We start from the raw sequence: 27,500 nt of genomic DNA on the forward strand, positions 1-27,500 counted from the left end.
CTCCCTGTAGACTCTTATTAACTTAATGCTGGTCTGGAGAGACAGGTGATGAAATACGGCGTGTGTGTGTGTGTGTGTGTGTGATGTCCTATGCTCACTAGTGAATAGAACATGATGTTAAATCCATGTTAACAGGAACGTTAAGAATGACAGCTGTAAGATCCAAACATCATTAACACAGGAAAGAAAGAAAGAAAGAAAGAAAGAAAGAAAGAAAGAAAGAAAGAAAGAAAGAAAGAAAGAAAGAAAGAAAGAAAGAAAGAAAGAAAGAAAGAAGTGCTTTATCAGCTGTGTAATGAACTCATCACTGGAAGAATTTTACACTCCTCGTCATACTGGAATTAAGAACATGAGCAGGTGAAATAGTGCAAAACATTAGTTCATAGAAATCATAAAATCTTTAAAATGTGGAAAATATGCAGCTTGTGACTTTGAAGTGATACTTAACTGGAAAATGTACAGATACAGGTACAGGTACAGATACAGATACAGATAGAGGTACAGGTACGGGTACAGAGTGCATGAGTTTACTGAGATTCTGAATTAAAATGCTGAGCTGCAAAACCCCTTTCTGACCCAGTAGTGGGCGGAGTTAGAAGCTCAGCCTGATGACATCTCTCTCTCTCTCTCTCTCTCTCTCTCACACACACACACACACACACACACTCACCCTTGTCCTGGATCGAGAGCGATGGCACGAGGATGCTCCATTCCTCCTGCGATCAGTGTAGTGCGCATGTCTCCGTTCAGCCTGGACACCTCGATCTGATCCAGGTTACTGTCGATCCAGTACAGGTTTCCTGCAATCCAGTCAACCGCCAGACCTTCAGGAGTGGCCAGTCCATGCTGAACCACCACCTCGATCCCGGAAACACCTTCACACACACACACACACACAGAATGTTGCATCAGTGAAAAGTTTTCTCAGCACCTGAGCAATCTATTAACATAAATTAACATAAACACCTTTTCCATTAGCATAAGATGCATGTGAGCTTTGTCAGGGTTAGCAACAGGCTAGCCCAGGGCTGGTGTATTAGAATATTTAAAGAAAACAAAACTGAAAGATCAGCATTTTACACTACAGTGAAAGTGCAGTATCAGCTCCAGATCAGCTTCATGTTGTACTGATGATCATTAATATCACTCTTTATAATAAACACCTCAATATCACAACACTCTACATTTAATCCTTCAGCTCAGATACCTCTCACTTCTCTCTCTCACTTCTCTCTCTCTCTCTCTCTATATATATATATTACACTACTCACAAAAGGATATTTGGCTTTTGGGTGAAATTTATTGAAAATGTAAAAAGTTCACACTACAGTGATATTATATCATGAAAGTAGGGCATTTAAGTAGAAGCAATTTACTGAAACAAAAGCCAACAACAGTGGAGGGTATACCACAACAAAAAATGTGTCTCAGTAATTTGTCATGTGCCCTTGACCATCAATTACAGCTTGACAACGACGTCTCATGCTGTTCACGAGTCGACTTATTGTCAGCTGAGGCATGGCATTCCACTCTTCTTGAAGGGCGGCCCTCAGGTCATTGAGGTTCTGGGGTGCAGGGTTACGAGCCTCTACACGGCCACTCGGCTGATCCCATAGGTTTTCTATGGGATTCAGGTCTGGAGAAAGTGCAGGCCACTCCATTTGAGGTACCCCAGCCTCCAGCAGCCGTTCCCTAATGAAGCGACCTCGATGAGCTGGAGCATTGTCGTCCATGAAGATGAAATTAGGCCTGTGTTGTTCATGCAGGGGCACAATGACTGGATTAATGATGTTATTCAGGTAGTATTGGCTTGTCACTGTACCATTCACAAGATGTAGGGCAGTTCTGTATTGTGGCCAAAGGACGTCCACTTCTATGCCTTTCTGTGACTCTTCCAGTCTCTCTGTATCTCTGTCCCAACCTGCTGATGACACTCTGTGACACTCTAAGCTCAGTGGCCACTTCCCTCTGAGAACATCCTGTTTGAAGCCTCACAATGGTGAGGTTCTGTTGATCAGTTGTTAGGTGTGGTCTTGGTCTCATGATGTCAAAATGTGAACAGCATGATGAAGAGGACTGTTTAAATACCAATTCTAATGGAACCAGAAAATTTATTGGTGGATTCATGGATCAAACACCGGTTGTGAATTTTGCCGTTAAGCACCTTGTTAGAGAACAGCAAGTTCTGCAGAAAGTACTGAAACACTGAACAGTTGGACATGTGCATTCAAAAGTGTAGAGAAGGTCAAATTAAGTTCACCTGGAAAGGTTATAGTGCATTTTAGGTGCATCCTGAAATTTCACTCGAAAGCCCAATATCCTGAACTTTCTGTGAGTAGTGTATCTCTCTCTCTCTCTCTCTCTCTCTCTCTCTCTCTCCTTGACATATATATTGTGTTCTAAAACACTTTTTTTGCTTTTATTCTCCTCCAGACACACAGATCCGATAAAAGGCAATAACACATCGTCTCCACGTCCCTCAAGCGCTATGAAACATTAAGAGTTCCTCCATCTGGGTGCTTTTATCATGCCTGGCTGAGTGTCACTCACCAAGCTGAAATATTCATCTCACACACACACACACTTCTGCATTTAAACATAGAGTGTGTTCTGTTGTATATCCTCTGTGTGTGTGTATCATTTTGAATGATGTCCTCATCTCTTCTTGAGGAACAGTGCTTTAGACTCTCAGTTCCATCAACACAGTGACCCTAAAGCTATCAGCTCACTAGTTAAACTACAGTTTCAACCGATTATCTGTTCCTCACGTCATTTCAGCACGTCCACGTCAGGTCCAGACCTCTGTACACTGTCTAAACATCTTATTCAGAGTCAGACACACAAAGACCAAAAGCCCATCAGTGTGAAAGTTCTGGTGTTGAGAGTCAGTATTAAACCCTGACTGAGAGAGGAAGTACAATGTAGTGTGCATTTTATTGCTTTATTGTGTGTCGTACCTCCACTGTCTGAGATTTTGCCGCGATAAATCTGATCCTCTACCACATCGGTCCAGTAGAGCAGCCTCTGACTGAAATGGAAATCCAGAGCGATGGTGTTCCTCAGTGCCGGGACTAACAGACTGTAATCTCCGGTCTTCAGGTCGATGCGCCGAATTTCATGCCGAATCGAGAAAATCACAAACGGCTCGAATGGATCTGGAACAGATAACAACCACACAGGGGCGGTCAGGGGCTCGGGAAATCCACAAGAGGGTCAGCTACAGAACACTAACACTGTGTGTGTGTCTGTGTGTGTGTGTGTGTGTGTTACCCATGCTCTGACAGCTCTCTCCATCTGCCTCCAGCCTCCACCCTGGGTAACAGGAGCATGTGATGGAGTGTGTGTGCTGTTCACACACTTGGCTGCAGCGTGTGTGTGTAGCACAGACATCCTGCGATCCACAGCTGCGTCCGTCAGAGCCGAGATACAAACCGGCAGGACACACACACACTACGCCTTTACCTGGAGCTACAACACAGCCGTGACTACAACCACCGTTATCCACCACACACTGATCTGAGGGAGAGAGAGAGAGAGAGAGGGAGAGAGAGAGGGAGAGAGGGAGAGAGAGAGAGAGAGGGAGAGAGGGAGAGAGAGAGAGAGAGAGAGAGCACGTTTCTCAACAGAACCTTAACACTTCACAGACCACGCCCACACGAGACACACTGTGACTCATCACCTGCTCGTGTGAGTGCGGGGTTAGCTTCATTGTATGGACTTTATATTCACATCCATATTACTGACCGCAGTCGGAGCCCTCGTCTGATTGGTCGGTGCAGTCGGCGTGTCCGTTACAGATCAGCTCCGGAGGAAGACACTTAGAGGTGTCGTTAGCGCAGGGGAACTGGGGAGGCTTACACACCGACGTCACACACCCTTCCTCATCAGAGCGATCCTTACAGTCCTCATCACCATCACACACCCAGCTCTTAGAGATGCACTTTCCTACACACACACACACACACACACACACATTATATATACACACTATATTGCCAAAAGTATTCGCTCACCTGCCTTGACTCGCATATGAAGTTAAGTGACATCCCATTCCTAATCCATAGGGTTCAATATGACGTCGGTCCACCCTTTGCAGCTATAACAGCTTCAACTCTTCTGGGAAGGCTGTCCACAAGGTTTAGGAGTGTGTTTATGGGAATTTTTGACCATTCTTCCAGAAGCGCATTTGTGAGGTCACACACTGATGTTGGACGAGAAGGTCTGGCTCTCAGTCTCCGCTCTAATTCATCCCAAAGGTGTTCTATCGGGTTGAGGTCAGGACTCTGTGCAGGCCAGTCAAGTTCCTCCACACCAGACTCTGTCATCCATGTCTTTATGGACCTTGCTTTGTGCACTGGTGCACAGTCATGTTGGAAGAGGAAGGGGTCAGCTCCAAACTGTTCCCACAAAGTTGGGAGCATGGAATTGTCCAAAATGTCTTGGTATGCTGAAGCATTCAGAGTTCCTTTCACTGGAACTAAGGGGCCAAGCCCAGCTCCTGAAAAACAACCCCACACCATAATCCCCCCTCCACCAAACTTTACACTTGGCACAATGCAGTCAGACAAGTACCGTTCTCCTGGCAACCGCCAAACCCAGACTCGTCCATCAGATTGCCAGATGGAGAAGCGCGATTCGTCACTCCAGAGAACGTGTCTCCACTGCTCTAGAGTCCAGTGGCGGCGTGCTTTACACCACTGCATCAGACGCTTTGCATTGCACTTGGTGATGTATGGCTTGGATGCAGCTGCTCGGCCATGGAAACCCATTCCATGAAGCTCTCTGCGCACTGTTCTTGAGCTCATCTGAAGGCCACATGAAGTTTGGAGGTCTGTAGCGATTGACTCTGCAGAAAGTTGGCGACCTCTTCGCACTATGCGCCTCAGCATCCGCTGACCCCGCTCCGTCAGTTTACGTGGCCTACCACTTCGTGGCTGAGTTGCTGTCGTTCCCAAACACTTCCACGTTCTTATAATACAGCTGACAGTTGACTGTGGAATATTTAGGAGCGAGGAAATTTCACGACTGGATTTGTTGCACAGGTGGCATCCTATCACAGTTCCACGCTGGAATTCACTGAGCTCCTGAGAGCGACCCATTCTTTCACAAATGTTTGTAAAAACAGTCTGCATGCCTAGGTGCTTGATTTTATACACCTGTGGCCATGGAAGTGATTGGAACACCTGATTCTGATTATTTGGATGGGTGAGCGAATACTTTCGGCAATATAGTGTATATATATATATATATATAACTAATCATAAGCACTTTGTCTCCACACTTATTTTCATTTACAAGAAATGGGCAGGGCTATTAAGTAGCAAAGTAAAATGGGTGGGGCCAGGTGTTCAAATGAGCACTTTAGAGAGAAACACACAGAGATATAGACAGACAGATACACGGAGAGAGAGAAGTGAAAACTGAGAGAGAGATAAACAGTTTGTCTGTCAGTTAGAGACAGGAAGAATTGTATTAGTAGTATATACACACACACACACGTTTGTTCTCAAGGTAAAGCACTAGGCACATTTAATTTGTCAAAAATGTGGACTGACCATGAACCAGCCAAACACACACTGAGAGAGAGAGAGAGAGAGAGAGAGAGAGAACCATGCCAGCTCATCCCAATCATAGATCAGAGACAGGAATTAGTGTCAGATGGTGTGTCAGTCTGATGATGAGTGAAGGCTCTCCAGAGAGGCATGTATAAACACACAGCTCTATCTCTATCTCTCTCTCACACACACACACACACACACACAGCTCTCTCTCTCTCTCTCTCTCATATACACACACACACACAGCTCTCTCTCTCTCTCTGTCTCTCTCTCTCTCTCTCTCATATACACACACACACACAGCTCTCTCTCTCTCTCTCTCATACACACACACACACACAGCTCTCTCTCTCTCTCTCTCTCTCTCATATACACACACACACACACACACACAGCTCTCTCTCTCTCTCTCTCTCTCTCATATACACACACACACACACACACAGCTCTCTCTCTCTCTCTCTCTCTCTCATACACACACACACCACTCACAGGTCTCACCAATCCCCAATCCCCACAATGCATCTGGAGGTGTCTCACCTGAGCTCTTACAGGTGAACTTTGCTTTGGGGTCACACACTCTGCGCATTCCATTACACATGACCTCATCACTGCCATCTTCACAGTCAGCATCGCCATCACAACGCCATCGCCTTGGGACACATGACCCATCACCACGGCAACGAAACTCCGCCTCACTGCAATCACTAACAGAGGCTATTGCTGGGAAAAGAGACAGAGTGTGTGTTTGTGTGTTTCACTGTGTGTTAATGGTTACCTGTGTCTGGTGTTCTTGCTCTGTGTGTGTTACCTGTACAGGTTGTGTGTTCGTCGCTCTGGTCTCCACAGTCGTCATCTCCATCACACACCCAGTGCTCCGGCACACACTTCCCATTGGAGCACTGGAACTGACCGACTGAACACACACGCACACACTCCAGCTCATCACTGCCATCACCACAGTCATCCTCTACACACCGCAAAGAGAATACTTTTATCATCATCATCATCATCATCATCGTCATCATCATCATTATTATTATTTTCCTGTCAGTAATACAAAAGGGGGCGGGGCAAATGACACACACCTGGAACAGAATCAGCTTCCAGATCAGTTAGATTTGAAAACATTTACTCTTATTGTGATATGGTTTACTGTTGATGTTTATGTACACACACACACACACACACACTGAACATGGTGCAGACAGACAGATAATCAGACTGACCTGAGTCACAGCGCCATTTGCTGTTAATGCACCTGCCATTGGAGCAGCTGAACTCTGTAAGAGGAGAACACGAGGGGAAGCCTGAAAACACACACACACACACACACACATATATATATATATATATATATATATACAGATTCTTAGACAGCTTCCATTTACACTGCCTTTCTCTCTCTGTCTCTCTCTTTCTCTCTCTCTCTTTCTATCTCTCTCGCTCCCTCTCTCTCTTTTACTCTCTCTCTCTCTCTCCACCCCTCTCCCTCCCTCTCTCCCCCAGTTTACTTGGTGAGAACAGAATGATCTGGTTAATTAGTCTGCTCCTCTCCTGCCTTTTGTATCTTGCAGTAATATACAGCATGTAGCTTTAGCGGTGAAGCTTTGCTGCTCGGGTGATGATCTCATTAAGCCCAGGAGAGCTGAGAGAGTGAGTAATACTGCACAGACGTATAATGAAGACACTTTCATGAGTGCACTTTTTGAAGATTTCCTGGAGTGCTCGTGGTCAGGTCAGAGGTCATGGTGAGATGATACGACGGCTGACACTTTCTGACAGACAAAGATCTCTGTGGGTTGACCTCAGCAGGCTAACAAGCTCTAAAAACCCGCAGAATGATGTGATTGGCTGTAAACATCTACACCCTTATGATCAGGAAGACATCCCATAATACTAAAGCTCACTTAGCTAGGCATTACAGGCTGCACTCTACACCCCCTGACATCACACCTGAAACTTGGCTGGAGTGTTTATTCAATATTAACTAGCATTAGCACATAACCTAATCATGTTAAAGGTGTTAAATCTACCTATCTAATCATTAACTGCCCCGAGGCAGGTGAAGTTTACCAGCTTTAATTCAGGATCAAATATAAAAACAATTATCCTCAATGGATCTGTCTAGCACTCATACATCACACAAGATTCTCCTCACCTCCTCCTGACTGACCACATAGCCAGCTTTTATTTATTTCTACTCACTGTTCATTTCATTAAGATGAGAAATCTAATCTGACCAGTTACTGGACTTTGCATGCAGTCACTGGAGAAGAACTCTTGCCTTGATCCCTCTGACTGGGTTTCCATCACTGCTGCATCTTAAACATGGTGGCTGCAGCATGTTTGTGGATTTCTCCGTGTAGGAATGAGGAACCAGTGCAGCAGCAGCTACAGCTTTAGGATGCACACAGAGGCTCACCTGCCTGTCCTGGACCTGTACCTGGCTCTCTCTGTCCACCTGTGTGTTTTTCCCTCAGACTGACATAGCCATGATGAGGTTCAGATCAGCGCTAATCAACACATCACCTTTAACATCCGAGAGCGTAGCCGTTCCTGAAAATCTGGGCTCCGTTTCTGAAAACCGATCCATAAAGCGCGTCACGCAGGCCTTGGGTTTATTGTTCAGATCTCATTTTCATACGTGAAAGCCAGCGGTGATGGAAATAAAAGATCAGACGCACACTGATTGAAAGCTCTCACTGTGACTCGGCACGGAGGATTTCGCACAGGCCGAGATTATTTCCTCTAATAAAGCGCGTGAGGAATAAGGGTTATCTAAGCATCCGCGTTATTACCTCTCTGACTGAGTGCTGCCTTCAGGAGATAAAGAGGGAAAAAAGTGTTGAGAAATGAAAGAAAGGGAGTCGGTGTGATACTGAATTAACGAGAGATAAAGATCTTGGGAAAACAATGACTCACTGCACCACAAAGGCTCGTCTGACTCGTCACCACAGTCGTCGTCCCGGTCACAGCGCCAGCTCTCCGGGATGCAGCGGCCGTTCTGACAGGAAAACTGCCCGAGCCGACACGTCTGAGCTGCAGATTACAGAAAGCAAACAAACAAACAAACAAAGCAAGTAAACAAACAAAAACACATTTAATGTAAGATTCCTGTTACATTTACATTCTAAACATTTCATCTCATAACTCATTACTGCTCTCAGAGATAAGAGCTTCTAATAAACTCTCACTAATATTTATATAAGAAGTAAAGAGCTGAGATTAAACTGAACACACTGCACACACACACACACACACACACACGTTCTTTCCTTGATTTTCAGTAGGTGCCTTTTGCTGAATCCACGTCTAAAAATAATTGATAATGACAGGATGAAGACGCAGTGAGGCCGTGTGATGGAGTCCTGAACCAGACACGGCTGCTGAGCTCCACATAAACATAGACTTATTAAAACAGGAGAGAAACCTGGTTCTTCTGGTTCCTCATCAGCGAGCTCTCAGAGATCAGATCAGTCTATAAACTAGACTTCAGTGTGGAGGTGAGAAGGTGAAGGAGTCCAGGAGTTGACTGGAAACAAACACATCCTGGACCTTTTAGGATAAACCAACTGTCTCTTCTAGTTCAAGCTTAATGAATGAAGCAGGAATATGTGAAGGGAGAAGAACCAGAGTTTAGACAACTACACACACATACACACACACACACACACAGCACAAGATACACAAGATACCTGTGTGTGTGTGTGTGTGTGTGTGTGCTCTGAATCACAGACAGGTTCTAATGTCTGTTATCAAGACTCTTAAACACTCAGTACTCACACACTCTGACACACACACACTGACACACTCTGATACACACACACTGACACACACACTGACACACACACTGATACACACAAACTAACACACACATTGACACACACAATCTGATACACACACTGATACACACACACTGACACACACACTGATACACACACACTGATACACACACTCTGATACACACACTGACACACACACTGATACATACACTCTGATACACACACACTGACACACACATTGACACACACAATCTGATACACACACTGATACACACACACTGACACACACTGATACACACACTCTGATACACACACACTGACACACACACTGACACACACACTGACACACACTGATACACACACATTGACACACACAATCTGATACACACACTGATACACACACACTGATACACACACTCTGATACACACACACTGACACACACAATCTGATACACACACTGATACACACACACTGATACACACACACTGATACACACACTCTGATACACACACACTGACACACACAATCTGATACACACACTGATACACACACACTGACACACACACTGACACACACACTGACACACACACTCTGATACACACACACTGACACACACTGACACACACACTGACACACACACACTGACACACACACACTGATACACACACTGACACACTAATACACACACTGACACACACTCTGACACACACACTGACCCACACACACTGACACACACATACTGACACATACACTGACACACACACTGACACACACACACTGACACACACATACTGATACACACACTGACACACACACTGACACACACACTGACACACACACACTGACACACACATACTGACACACACACTGACCCACACACACTGACCCACACACACTGACCCACACACACTGACACACACACTGACACACATGCTGACCCACACACACTGACCCACACACTGACACACACACTGACCCACACACTGACACACATGCTGACCCACACACACTGACCCACACACTGACACACACACTGACCCACACACTGACACACACACACTGATACACATTCTGACACACACACTGACACACACATTGATACACACACTGACACACACATACTGAGACACACACTGACACACACACTGACCCACACACTGACACACACACACTGATACACACTCTGACACACACACTGACACACACCCACACTGACACACATACTGACACACACACTGACACACACATACTGACACACACACTGACACACACACTGACCCACACACACTGATACACACACTGACACACACATACTGAGACACACTGACACACATACTGACACACACACTGACCCACACACACTGACACACACTGACACACACACTGACACACACACACACTGACACACACACATTGATACACACACTGATACACACACTGACACACACATACTGAGACACACACTGACACACATACTGACACACACACACTGACCCACACACACTGACACACACTGACACACACACTGACACACACACACTGACACACACACATTGATACACACACTGATACACACACTGCCACACACATACTGAGACACACACTGACACACACTGACCCACACACACTGACCCACACACACTGACCCACACACTGACACACACACTGACACACACTGACACACACACTGACACACACACTGACACACACACACACTGACACACACTGATACACACTCTGACACACACACTGTCACACACTCTGACACACACACTGACACACACACTGACACACACACTGTCACACACTCTGACACACACACTGACACACACACTGACACACACTGACACACACACACACTGACCCACACTGATACACACTCTGACACACACACTGTCACACACACTGACACACACTCTGACACACACTGACACACACTCTGACACACACTCTGACACACACACTGATACACACACTGACACACACACTGATACACACTCTGAGACACACACTGATACACACACTGACACACACACTGATACACACTCTGAGACACACACTGATACACACTCTGACACACACTGACACACACACACACTGACCCACACTGATACACACTCTGACACACACACTGTCACACACTCTGACACACACTCTGACACACACTGACACACACTCTGACACACACTCTGACACACACACTGATACACACACTGACACACACACTGATACGCACTCTGACACACACACTGATACACACTCTGACACACACACTGATACACACTCTGACACACACACTGATACACACTCTGACACACACACTGATACACACATTGACACACACACTGATACACACTCTGACACACACACTGATACACACACTGACACACACACTGATACACACTCTGACACACACACTGATACACACACTGACACACACACTGATACACACTCTGACACACACACTGATACACACACTGACACACACACTGATACACACTCTGAGACACACACTGATACACACACTGACACACACACTGATACACACACTGACACACACTGATACACACACTGACACACACACTAATAAACACACTGACACACACACTGATACACACACTGATACACACACTGATACACACACTGACCCACACACTGACACACACACTGACACACACACACTGATACACACACTGACACACACACTGATACACACACTGACACACACACTGACACACACACTGATACACACACTGACACACACACTGATACACACACTGACACACACACTGATACACACACTGACACACACACTGATACACACTCTGACACACACACTGATACACACACTGACACACACACTGATACACACATTGACACACACACTGATACACACTCTGACACACACACTGATACACACACTGACACACACACTGATACACACACTGACACACACACTGATACACACACTGACACACACACTGATACACACACTGACACACACACTGATACACACTCTGACACACACACTGATACACACACTGACACACACACTGACACACACACTGACACACACACTGATACACACACTGACACACACACTGATACACACACTGACACACACACTGATACACACACTGACACACACACTGATACACACACTGACACACACACTGATACACACACTGACACACACACTGACACACACACTGACACACACACTGATACACACACTGACACACACACTGATACACACACTGACACACACACTGATACACACACTGACACACACACTGATACACACACTGACACACACACTGATACACACACTGACACACACACTGATACACACACTGACACACACACTGATACACACTCTGAGACACACTCACACTCACCCCAGCCTCATGTCTTAACTCTTTGAAATGGGAAATAGAAAGTGTGTGAACATGGGGCAGTGTGTGTGTGTGTGTGTGTGTGTGTGTGTGCGTGTGTGTGTGCTCTGGCATGTCTCCACTCCACAGAGCTGCAGCTGATGTGAAATGTCTGAATATCTGAGGCGTTTCCCATGGAGGAGGCTGGAGAGGATTTGTAGCTATTTTATTTTCCATTCTGATGAAATTGTGCGAGTCTGAGGATGAGCTGCAGACGGAATGTTCTCCGAGGCAGCTGAGGGAAGTGAAGAAAAAAGATTCCTGCTGGGATTGTGGATAAACCTCAGAAAGCAGGAGAAGAAAACACGGACAGGAGGAACAGCTCCAACACCAGCACACCTGGACACAGGTATCTCCACTGAGCCTCTGAAGATACCGCAGTGTTGTCACGGAAACACATCAAGGAGAAACTTAATCAGCTCCTAAAGTGTTTACTCCGAGACGGAAGACTCCACGGAAACGCCGGTACAGGACCCAACACACCACAGAGCTCTCCAGCTAAAGACACACAACCCCTCGAGGCTCTGACTTTTAGTTTTCTTCTTCAGTCTTCAGATGAGAAATCTTCCACTCAGTGGTTCTGAAGAATTCCAGAGTAGATTTTGTGAGAGTGTGTTGCTGAGACTGAATCAGGAAGCAGATTTAAAACTACTTTCTGTTGGACTAATCGATTACACTGACATTTGGCTTCAGCTTTTATTCCTCAGATAAGATTAGAGTGGAATATTTTATTGTCCCAGAAGGAGAGGTGTGTCTGGACTATCTAAATGAAATCGATTAACACCTGTGGGTTAGATGCTGACATTCGTCTGAAACCTTTTTATCGCGTGTCCAGCGACACTCAGCCGAGGGAAATGAATCTAAAGCCGCAAAGCCGGAGAGCAAAATAAATGCGGCGGCGTGGTTGAGCTATTGATCCCGCGGATTACAGCTTGCCACACATTTAGATATTATAGCTAAAGGAAATGGATGTGATGCTTCTTATCTCCCAGTGCTGTCCATCTCTCTCTCCCTCTGTCCCTCTCTCTCTGTTTGAGATGTCCCCTACTCCATAGACCACACGATCAGAAACATCAGAAGCATCAGTCCACTGTGGTTGTGTCCCAATCCACACTCCCTCTTCACTATATAGGCCACTTCAACATCATCATCAGCCCACTGTGGGTGTGTCCCAATCCACACTCCCTCTTCACTATATAGGCCACTTAAAATCATCATCATCAGCCCACTGTGGGTGTGTCCCAATCCACACTCCCTCTTCACTATATAGGCCACTTAAAATCATCATCAGCCCACTGTGGGTGTGTCCCAATCCACACTCCCTCTTCACTATATAGGCCACTTAAAATCATCATCATCAGCCCACTGTGGGTGTGTCCCAATCCACACTCCCTCTTCACTATATAGGCCACTTCAACATCATCATCAGCCCACTGTGGGTGTGTCCCAATCCCCGCTCTCTCTCTGCACTATATAGGCCACTTGGATTCTCAGTTTTGAAGCATATTGAGGGAGTTCTTGGCTGTACTGGATATCCATCTTATAAATGACCATAAAATTCAGGCTCCCAAATAGAGTGCACTATGTAGTGAACAGAGTGGGATTCGGATACTCTCTCTCTCTCTGTCTCTCTCTCTCTCTGTCTCTCTCTCTCTCTCTTTAGATTGCAGTGAGAGAAAGATTATAGTAAAAGAACGGGAAAATAAAAAGAAAGAATAGGTACAAAGGCCACCAGCACTTTCCAAACTCCCAAAACACACACACACACACAGTGATGTGAAACCGATTTTGTGTCCCGGTTGTGCGTGTGTGATGAATTACGCTGGCAAGCATGAAGCTATTTTACACACAGGACTGCACCAACAGGGGAAATTATACTGAATTGTCAGTGAGGAGCATCAGTCTCCTTCTCTCTCTCTCTCTCTCTCTCTCTCTCTCTCTCTCTCTCCCTGAGTGTCTCTCAGAGGCAGAACATCTCCATTTAGGACGAGGCTCTGGAGTAGAGCTGCACAGGGGGAGTGGATATAGAGAGGATGAAAAGTCCTTTTTGTGCCATATATTTATAAACAGCAGTTTATTACCAGCTGTGCACTTCACACAGGAAATACTGTGGGAGGAGGAAAGAACAAAAGAACAAAGAAAAAGAGAGAAAGAAAGAAAGAAAGAAAGAAAGAAAGAAAGAAAGAAAGAGAAAGAAAGAAAGAAAGAAAGAAAAGAACATTGTATGTTTATAGGGCAGTTGGACTGTAAAGAGTGAGACGTGAGACGAGGCTGCTGATTGGTTGGCTGCTGTAATGGACATTATGACATCATCCATCAGTGTGAACCTAAACTCCTCAACATTCTGTCAGTGTGTTTATTTGATGAAGATACAGAGTTTAAGAAAAAGTTTCTTGAGCTTGTCTCACACATGAGGATGTGATGTGATTTAAAGGGATGTGTGTGACACACCTGCGCAGGTGAGGTCCGACTCGTCGTCGTTGTTGCCGCAGTCATCAGCTCCGTCACAGAGCCACTTCTTAGGGATGCAGCGGCTGTTCTGGCACTTAAACTGATCAGGAGGACAGCTGCGATTCGCTAGGGAGAAACACGCCTTTATTAACATCAACACTAACCTCTGAGAGTGTGTGTGTGTGTGTGTGTGTGTGTATGTGTGTCTGTGTGTGAGACATAACCTACAGCAGAGTTGTGTTTCTTCATCACTTCGATCTGAACAGTCATCATCACCGTCACAGCGCCACATGAGCTGAATGCAGCGCTGATTTCTGCACTGAAACTCATCAGGACCACACGGCTTCCAGTCTGATACCACTGCAGAGGCTGAGAGAACACACACACACACACACACCAAAAAAATAACAAAAATCAGAGTGACTATTGTCTTCTTTATGGTGTTTTTGTTTCATCATTTTATCATAGAAATGTTATGAAAAAGTCAAACTCATAATTAATGTAAAGATATTTAAAGTAACATACGCTCTCCCATTGAAAAAAATGCTATGCTAATTCATAAGCTTTTTATAGTCAGATGTGAGTGTCATGACATACAGAGTCTTTCAGACGTGTAATTTCAATATCAAACAATAACACAAACACGTACACCTAAAGAGAAACAGGCTCGTTCATTTGAATATCCCCGCCCAATCATTATGAATGCAAATATATTCAGGTCACATGACCGTGAGCACGCGACCAAACACAGACAACATGTGGGACATTTCCCAGGAAAGCACAAACACGGTGAGGACATGTCTGATACTCAGTTAGATTGCTAAAACCCTAAATCAATAAACAAGCAAAGCGAGCGGCTCGATGTAGCATCTTTAATTATTTTAAACTTTATTTACTGAATTCGAGCTGATAAGCGATACATGGCAGGGGATATCATTTACATTGAAAACATGTAGATCTCGTTACAGGCCCAACACGAAACACGCCTCGAGCACACGTGTGTATTCTACCCCGGTTGTAGTAGAGGTTTGATGAGCAGCTGCACACCTGGATCGCTGAATCTGTGACTTTTTCTTACTAATATGCTAATCGGGACACGCTAACAAGTGTCACGTGACTATCTGAGCTCCTCCTCTCATTAGCATACAAAAAAACTACGATTTTTTTTTTTTATGTAGTTTTATTTTATTGTACAGTTTGGGGGATTTGATGTAATTGAACACGACTCAGAAAAGCGTTTATTTAACCCTACTTTACATTGATCACACTTTCTTTCTGCTTTGTGAAGCCCTATTTTGAGAACTTATATTACTTTAATTTACTAACCGACAAAAACGATTAAATGAGTTTGTCATGATCTATAGTCTATAGTCTCCGATTTATTTCAGATGATGTTCAGTACACTGCACTGATCAAAGTGCTGTGAGGTTTTATAAAACCCCATCACTCTGTTCACACCATCGCTGCAGCACCACTGATGCTACAGCTATCCATCAACTCCTAGCTCGCTGGGGTTGATGGGAAAATGACCAAAACTGGGAGAAAGTAGGATTCAAAAAACAAACAAACAAATAAATAAATAAAACCATGACTGTGTGACTGATCGAGTGACCAGATGTTGAACAGTGGTTTTGAGTTTCTCGTGTTTCAGGGAATAAGTAAACATCCAGCCGAGAGTTATCGCATCATAAAACATACGGTTTCAATATCAGGTTTCAATATGCAAATGAAACCCTTGCTACAGGAAACAGGGGCGGGGCATGTGGAGCTGAGAGGATGAGTGCAGATATTTACAAACAGCCTTCAATACAGAAACCTTGATGTGGCAGACGAGGCAGCGACAGAAAGCTTGACCTTCGCCGGCACTGAAAGCCGATCGGCGCGAGTGTTGATATCAAATTCCACACAACGTTCTGAACTTTCATCTGCTTTAGATTAGACTTCTGTGCCCCCATGCACTGCGGGTTAAATTAAAACGGTGAATCAAAGTCTTCCTCGCTCCACATGTCTAGACTTTACACTAACTCTAAAGCACACAGCAGAAAGGGTTCTACTTACACACATAGTCGAAAAAGGTACTAACCATGCCAAAGTGTCCTCAAAGGTACCACAGTGGACTCTAACATCCAGTCATATGTACCTTAATGAGGTGTTCTGTGGCTGTGACTGAGGATTCTCTCGGTCCTTTAACCAAACATATGAAACACAGTCATCAGGCATTAGGTGTTTACACTCTGACGGTTACTGCAATTCGGTCGGCTCTCATTTCACCAGAGGGAGCGTCGTATCTGAGTTCACAGCAATCTGAGTTTAGTTCTGAAATAGACGTCTTCCATTTTCTGTTCTGATCCGAGGTCAGATTTGTGTTAAGAATCGATCAGGCAATGAGTGCAGCAGAAGTCCCTATTGATCAGTGCATCTTACACACACACACACACTCACACTCACACACACACACACACACACACACACTTAGTCCTTCGCTTTACTCAGCCAACCTCTCCGTAACCCTGAGTGAGTGATGTGCTGGGTTTTAGAATCCTGAATGTGAGCACGTCCAGCACTAGAAGGAAGGAGTGATATTTTATTGAAGTTCCACACCTTTACACCATCCTGAGGTTCTAAAGTTCTCCAGTTTTTTTCCCCTGCAGACCGTCAACATTAGTGTTTTAGCTCTGCGATCACGTAGCTCCGAGACAATCTGTCTCCTTTCCTCTAAGACGAGTGAAGGCAGTTCAGATAACAACTTTCAAAACACTGCACCTCCTGTTTCCACAGTAACCAGTCAACAAGGCTGTGGAGAGAGAGTGAAGACCTGAACCTGTCCTCAGCAACCCTGTGAACACCGAGGCATTAATAACTCACAATAAAACATACACACATAGAGAGAGAGAGAGAGAGAGAGAGCTATAGATTCATATTAATAACAAACATGTTTCCACAGCGCTCTCCACACAAACACGTCTGAACTTCACAAGAACTCCACAACTCTTTACTAAAATTACACAAGCTTTACCAACATTCCCAAAAGATTCACTAACATTTAAAACATTTTTTTACTAGCACTCCAAAAGTTTCTAAATGTAAGTTCTGTGTGTCACATGACCCTACCTGAGCAGGTGAGGTTGTCTTTAAGCAGGTGATGGTTGTCTGCACATGCACACACACGGCCTCCAGGTACAGCCAGACACAGAGCAGATACACCACAGCCACCACGCTGCAACACACACGCATTATTACCTGGGGTGGGGGGGGAGAGAGAGAGAGAGAGAGAGAGAGAGAGAGAGATTATTAGCCTTTCAGTTTTAAAGGTTCTGACCAGAGGATCTTGAGCTTTTGGTTTTATTGTAAAATAAATTCCGTGGACCAGAGTATGGATTTATTTCATGAAAATAATGAAGCTTTAGCGCTTTCTGTTCCGGTGTTTTACACTGAAAGAACACTGAGAATGTCAGGTAATGATTTCCACTACTGTAGGGCACAAACGCTCCGGATACACAACACAACACAACACACCACTCAAAAACACAACACACCACAACACACCACACCACACCACTCAACAACACAACACAACGCACCACACCACAACACACCACAACACAACACACCACACCACAACACAACACACCACACCACACCACTCCACAACACAACACAACACACCACACCACACCACACCACTCAACAACACAACACAACGCACCACACCACAACACACCACAACACAACACAACACACCACACCACACCACTCAACAACACAACACAACGCACCACACCACAACACACCACAACACAACACACCACACCACACCACTCAACAACACAACACAACGCACCACACCACAACACAACACACCACACCACAACACACCACAACACAACACAACACACCACAACACAACACACCACACCACACCACTCCACAACACAACACAACACACCACACCACTCCACACCACAACACACCACACCACACCACACCACACCACACCACACCACTCCACACCACAACACACCACACCACAACACACCACTCCACAACACAACACACCACAACACACCACTCCACAACACAACACAACACACCACACCACTCCACAACACACCACAACACACCACTCCACAACACAACACACCACACCACTCCACACCACAACACAACACACCACACCACTCCACAACACACCACAACACACCACAACACAACACAACACACCACACCACTCCACAACACAACACACCACAACACACCACTCCACAACACAACACACCACACCACTCCACACCACAACACAACACACCACACCACTCCACAACACAACACACCACAACACACCACTCCACAACACAACACACCACAACACACCACTCCACAACACAACACACCACAACACACCACTCCACAACACAACACAACACACCACACCACTCCACACCACAACACACCACAACACACCATACCACACCACAACACACCACACCACAACACAACACAACACAACACACCACACCACACCACACCACAACACACCACTCCACAACACACCACACCACACCACTCCACACCACAACACACCACAACACACCACTCCACAACACAACACACCACAACACACCACTCCACAACACAACACACCACACCACTCCACACCACAACACACCACAACACACCACTCCACAACACAACACACCACACCACTCCACACCACAACACACCACACCACAACACACCACTCCACAACACAACACACCACAACACACCACTCCACAACACAACACACCACAACACACCACTCCACAACACAACACAACACACCACACCACTCCACAACACACCACAACACACCATACCACACCACAACACACCACACCACAACACAACACAACACACCACACCACTCCACACCACTCCACTCCACTCCACAACACACCACACCACACCACAACACAACACACCACGCCACAATACACCACTCCACAACACACCACTCCACACCACACCACTCCACTCCACAACACACCACACCACTCCACAACACACCACACCACAACACAACACAACACAACACACCACACCACTCCACAACACACCACTCCACAACACACCACTCCACAACACAACACACCACTCCACTCCACAACACACCACTCCACACCACACCACTCCACACCACTCCACTCCACTCCACTCCACTCCACAACACAACACACCACTCCACACCACAACACACCACTCCACTCCACACCACACCACTCCACTCCACACCACTCCACTCCACTCCACTCCACAACACACCACAACACACCACTCCACACCACAACACACCACTCCACTCCACACCACACCACTCCACTCCACACCACTCCACTCCACACCACACCACTCCACACCACTCCACTCCACTCCACTCCACTCCACTCCACAACACAACACACCACTCCACACCACAACACACCACTCCACTCCACACCACACCACTCCACTCCACACCACTCCACACACACTCCACACACCACACCACTCCACTCCACACCACTCCACACCACTCCACTCCACAACACACCACAACACAACAATACACCACTCCACACCACTCCACACCACACCACACCACAACACAACACAACACAACACAACAATACACCACTCCACAACACACCACTCCACACCACACCACAACACAACACAACAATACACCACTCCACAACACACCACACCACAACACACCACACCACTCCACACCACACCACTCCACAACACAACACACCACACCACTCCACACCACTCCACAACACACCACACCACTCCACAACACACCACACCACTCCACAACACAACACTCCACAACACAACACAACACACCACACCACTCCACAACACACCACTCCACACCACACCACACCACACCACTCCACACCACTCCACAACACAACACACCACTCCACAACACACCACTCCACAACACACCACACCACTCCACAACACAACACACCACTCCACAACACACCACTCCACAACACACCACACCACTCCACAACACAACACACCACTCCACAACACACCACACCACTCCACAACACACCACACCACTCCACACCACACCACTCCACACCACTCCACAACACACCACACCACACCACTCCACAACACAACAATACACCACAACACAACTCTCCCCCCCTTCCCTACCCACCCAGAAGTATTCGTAGAATTTTAGTACTGCTGCAAATGTTATTTATTTATTATGTTAAAAGTTAGTTTTTTATGATGTGTGCTTTCGAATCTTTTATTTTCTTTTGGTGTATTTGTTTGTTTGATGAAGTGTAAATAAAGGTCTTTTAAATCTCTTAAAATCTCTCTCTCTCTCCCTCTCTCTCTCTCTCTCTCTCTGGAGGTATGAGCTACACTCAGGTAATGTTAATGATCTGAATGTGAAGCTCAGGAGCTCCAGCTGTGTAACCCATCTCTGAACACCAGTCAGAGTTCTGCACTCTGTATACAGCCTTAACATTAGATATCAAGTGTATTAAATAAAAACTAAACATTTTAAGACCCGCCTCTTCTACCTTCAGTAGTTACTCACTTAGCCAATCACAGCAGGTTTTACCCTGAGGGTTTCTCTGATTGGTTAGTCACCAGAGAATGAGAGAATACTGGAATATGTGTTACTGAGCTGTGTTTGATAATGGAACCTCTGTACAGAGTACTGATGCTAAAGTGAACATTAATGCTGAGTGAGGATCAGAGAGCAGAGGGAAGGTGATGAGGTCAGAACTGTCAGGTTCTCACTGTGAGGTTCTCCTCAGCTCTGACACCCGGCTACTGTTCTTCACATCGCTCTGTCTGAAGGTCAGGAGCACCGAGAGGCAGCATCTGCACTGAGCACTGTGTCTGAGCTGTCACACTGAGTAACCACGCTGTCACACACACACACACACACTACTCTGTGCATGGTAGCAGCAGTAAAGCAGTTCCGCTGATCCAGTTTATCACAGAGTTTCACCTCTAAAAGTTGAGTCTATATTTAATTCACTCACACCACATCAGCATAAATGATCAAATTAATGCATCTGCTGCATTTTCCTCTAAATTAAAGCCTCAAGCTGAAGAGTTATTACTGTGCAACTAAATAAAGAGCAGAGAGGAAAAGAAAGTGCTTGGCAGAGGAAATGTTAAGGTTAATTATCAGCAGAGGCTCAGGCTCAGGCAACACACACTCCAGGGTTTCTGCCTGAAGTTCAGACGTCTGTGAAGCTGCAACATGCTTCAGACCTGGACCGTGGAGCTGGACTTTATTACGGCAAGGTCCACTTCTCCAACCAGACTTCATTAATAGTGAGTAATAAAAGTGCAGTGTGTACTGAGTGTGTTCTTACTGTCTGAACGTAGAGAGGAGCGAGGGAGAGCGAGAGAGAGAGAAAGAGAGAGTATAATGCCCTGTAGACTTCTGCACTGTATGCTGTAAGTAAATAAACTAAACATATTTAACGGAGTATTTTGTACCTTTCTGTTTTTGCGGATCATAAACCTGGAATCCGAAGAGCGGCGGCGTTTCCTGCCTGAGACGAACAACATCACCAGATGAAATATCCAGCCGGAAAATGGAGGCGTTCACGTAATCCATCCAGAAAATGTAAGTGTTATAGTGTGAGATTCCGAACGGGTGATCCAGCTCTTTTCCAAAATAGAGCACCTTACAGAACGGGAGAGAGACCACAGGCATGAGCCAGAGAGTCACAACACACACTGGAACACTAACACAAAACAATGAGGAACCAAGAACACACTCCAAACACACTCCTGAGTTATATAAAATCATCCAGGCTGGGGTGGAGAGATATGGAGTTACCCCTCAACTACCCCTGCATATTTAATGTAGTGGAACATGTGAGAGACGAGTTCCTGTTCTCACGTACACTATATCAGCAATAAACACTCACACTTCACCAGCCTCTCTCTCTTCTCTCTCTCTCTCTCTCTCTCTCTCTCACACACACACGTTAATATAAACCTGTCACTCGTGTTGCAGCCGGAACCAGAGTCCGAGTCGCTCTGTCCTGTAAACATAATACACGCTTTTGACCAATCAGAGTCCAGCATTCCACTGCAATGTGGTTTAAATGTTTTTTTTTTTAAAAGGTTATAAATCCCACATCATATTCCAGGATCCTTTTTTATAGCAGAGAAAAGTGAAGCTCTGAGAAGAGCTGAGAGATCAGATATCAAGTTTAGATGTAAACATATACAGTATCTGTTTTTATTCCTCGTGTCTCATTTAACTAAATCACAGCAAGCGTGAATCTGTTAGTCATTTAAACACATCTTTATAAATCAATGTCTTCTAATCTGTGACTGGTTTAGTGAATTGGTCCATCGACTGGATGCTCTGGTGTGTGGAACTAAAGCTGCAGGGATTTTTCTTTTGTTTTTTAGAATGGTGAATGGCTCAACTTGGCTTTTTTTTTTTTTTTTTTTTTTTAAAGAAAGTAGATTTCCGTGACGTTTGACTTCATCCCCTGTTTATTAAATAGACTGATGAATGCATTAGAACTGGGTGAGATGAAACCTGAGAAACCTGCTGAGATACTTTGATTTTTATGTAAAGTGTCACCGATTTGATGAGTTTATCTTACACACGCTGTGAGAGGCTTTAAATAACCTGACCTGACCTGACCTGACCTGACCTGACCTGAGGAGAGGAGAGGAGAGATCAGCTCACGGTTCTAAGTGTGCCGCTGAAGTGGATTTTCTCGATGCGGTGGTGATACGCATCACACCAGTAGATGGTCTCTGTGGAGCGATCGAGGGTCAAACCGTTCGGCCAGAGGACATCAGAAGAGACAAAAACCTGCCGATGAGATCCGTCCATCCACGCTCTCTCTATCCTCCCTCTGCTGTCGTTCATCTCATCTTCTTCCCAGTCTGTCCAGTACATCCAGCTGAACACAAAAGCGAGAGTATTTTATCATCAATTCATCCGAACACTCATCATGTGAATTATAGAGCAGTTTAATTCAGCTAGCACTTCTCTTGATTAGCATGGCTTCACACTAACAGGAGTTTGTTCATGAGGTTATTTCTAAAGTCTTCATTCTATTGGCTTAAAGGGTTTACTTCTAAAAAGAAGAAAATGATGTGATGAAGGAATAAAGAAAATGATAGGCTTAAATATGTCTAGAAACAGAGAGCTCTGGTGTCTCATATAATGGCTGCTTTTTTCTTTAGGAGCTATATAAGATCTCAGCTTTGTGCAATTAAACACCATGTCTCAGTTCACACAGACGTCTCCCTCACACACGTCTGATCACTTCAGAGCGTCTGATGTGTGTCCTAAATCCTCTCTCTCTCTCTCTCTCTCTATCTAGATGATCCACTGCATCCCTCTGAGTGACAGCTCCTGCTGTCACACAGCAGCAGATGAGAAGAGAAAGGACATGAAGTCATAACCACTGATCCATCATCTTAACACACTCACTCAGACAGGAAGTGACACGGAGACACCCAGAGATGGAGGGATGAAGGAGGGCAGAAAAAGAATGGGGATGTCAGGAAGGGTCACTCAATATCAGATCACCTGAGGAGTGGAGAGTCTTCTTACTTTCACTAACACACACACACACACACACACACACACACACACGCACACACACACTATCACGAACACACAAACACACACACTCTATCACGAACACACACACACACACACTATCACGAACACACACACACACACACTATCACGAACACACACACACACACTCTATCACGAACACACACACACACACACACTCTATCACGAACACACACACACACACACTCTATCACGAACACACACACACACACTATCACGAACACACACACACACTATCACGAACACACACACACACACTCACAGACACACACACACTCTCACACACACACACACACTCTATCACGAACACACAAACACACACACATCATGAACACACACACACACTCTATCACAAACACACACACACACACACACACTCTATCACGAACACACACACACACACTATCACGAACACACAAACACACACACTCTATCAAGAACACACAAACACACACACACTATCACGAACACACACACACGCACACACTATCATGAACACACACACACACACACACTATCACGAACACACACACACACACACTCTATCACGAACACACACACACACACACACACACTATCACGAACACACACACACACTCTATCATGAACACACACACACACTCTATCACAAACACACACACACACACACACACACTCTATCACGAACACACACACACACTCTATCACGAACACACACACACACACACACACTATCACGAACACACACACACACACACACACACACTCTATCACGAACACACACACACACTATCACGAACACACACACACACACTCTATCACGAACACACACACGCACTCTATCACGAACACACACACACACACACTATCACGAACACACACACACACACACTCTATCATGAACACACACACACACTCTATCACAAACACACACACACACACACTCTATCACGAACACACACACACACACACACTCTATCACGAACACACACACACACACACACTATCACGAACACACACACACACACACTCTATCACGAACACACACACACACACACTCTATCACGAACACACACACACACACACACACACTATCACGAACACACACACACACACACACTCTATCACGAACACACACACACACACACTCTATCACGAACACACAAACACACACACACTATCACGAACACACACACACACACACACTATCACGAACACACACACACACACACTCTATCACGAACACACACACACACACACACACACTATCACGAACACACACACACACACTATCACGAACACACACACACACACACTCTATCACGAACACACACACACTCTATCACGAACACACACACACACACTATCACGCACACACACACACACTATCACGAACACACACACACACTATCACGAACACACACACACACACACTATCATGAACACACACACACACACTCTATCACAAACACTCACACACACTATCACAAACACTCACACACACTATCACAAACACTCACACACACTATCACGAACACAGACACACACACTCTATCATGAACACACACACACACTCTATCACAAACACACACACACACACACACTATCACGAACACACACACACACACACTATCACGAACACACACACACACTCTATCATGAACACACACACACACACACTATCACGAACACACACACACACAATCACGAACACACACACACACACACTATCACGAACACACACACACACTATCACGAACACAGACACACACACACACACACTATCACAAACACACACACACTCTATCACAAACACTCACACACACTCTATCACAAACACTCACACACACTATCACGAACACAGACACACACACACACACTATCATGAACACACACACACACTCTATCACGAACACACACACACACACACTATCACGAACACACACACACACACACACTATCACGAACACACACACACACACACTATCACGAACACACACACACACACTCTATCATGAACACACACACACTATCACGAACACACACACACACACACTATCACGAACACACACACACTCTATCACGAACACACACACACTATCACGAACACACACACACACACTATCACGAACACACACACACACACACACTATCACGAACACACACACACACACACACACACACTCTATCACGAACACACACACACACACACACACACACTCTATCACGAACACACACACACACACACTCTATCACGAACACACACACACACACTATCACGAACACACACACACACACTATCACAAACACACACACACACTATCACGAACACACACACACACACACTATCACGAACACACAAACACACACACACTCTATCACGAACACACACACACTCTATCACGAACACACACACACACACACACTATCACGAACACACACACACACACTATCACGAACACACACACACACACACACTATCACGAACACACACACACTCTATCCCGAACACACACACACACTCTATCACGAACACACACACACACACACACTATCACGAACACACACACACTCTATCCCGAACACACACACACACTCTATCACGAACACACACACACACACACACTATCACGAACACACACACACACACACTCTATC

At 45.4% G+C, this 27,500-nt stretch overlaps 1 protein-coding gene across 6 annotated transcripts in view; it reads right to left on the reverse strand.

Annotated features, from left to right (window-relative positions):
* Nucleotides 1-27,500, reverse strand: part of LOC131347815 (low-density lipoprotein receptor-related protein 1B-like) — a 216,989-nt gene that overhangs the window by 102,700 nt on the left and 86,789 nt on the right. For all 6 annotated transcript variants that reach the window (XR_009203830.1, XR_009203831.1, XM_058382212.1 and 3 more), the window contains 13 exons: nucleotides 23,955-24,174; nucleotides 22,739-22,928; nucleotides 18,341-18,469; nucleotides 15,458-15,598; nucleotides 15,230-15,355; nucleotides 8,484-8,600; nucleotides 6,788-6,868; nucleotides 6,370-6,528; nucleotides 6,099-6,281; nucleotides 3,745-3,945; nucleotides 3,271-3,516; nucleotides 2,958-3,155; nucleotides 671-875 (listed from right to left, as the gene is read on the reverse strand). Coding sequence is in view for 4 of the 6 variants with exons in the window: in XM_058382212.1 (XP_058238195.1) it covers nucleotides 671-875; nucleotides 2,958-3,155; nucleotides 3,271-3,516; nucleotides 3,745-3,945; nucleotides 6,099-6,281; nucleotides 6,370-6,528; nucleotides 6,788-6,868; nucleotides 8,484-8,600; nucleotides 15,230-15,355; nucleotides 15,458-15,598; nucleotides 18,341-18,469; nucleotides 22,739-22,928; nucleotides 23,955-24,174 (2,196 nt within the window). In the remaining 2 variants the exon portion in view is untranslated. The remainder of the gene's footprint in view (nucleotides 1-670; nucleotides 876-2,957; nucleotides 3,156-3,270; nucleotides 3,517-3,744; nucleotides 3,946-6,098; nucleotides 6,282-6,369; nucleotides 6,529-6,787; nucleotides 6,869-8,483; nucleotides 8,601-15,229; nucleotides 15,356-15,457; nucleotides 15,599-18,340; nucleotides 18,470-22,738; nucleotides 22,929-23,954; nucleotides 24,175-27,500) is intronic.

Source organism: Hemibagrus wyckioides, linkage group LG27 (genome assembly GCF_019097595.1).
Source record: "Hemibagrus wyckioides isolate EC202008001 linkage group LG27, SWU_Hwy_1.0, whole genome shotgun sequence".
Lineage (NCBI taxonomy): Eukaryota > Metazoa > Chordata > Actinopteri > Siluriformes > Bagridae > Hemibagrus > Hemibagrus wyckioides.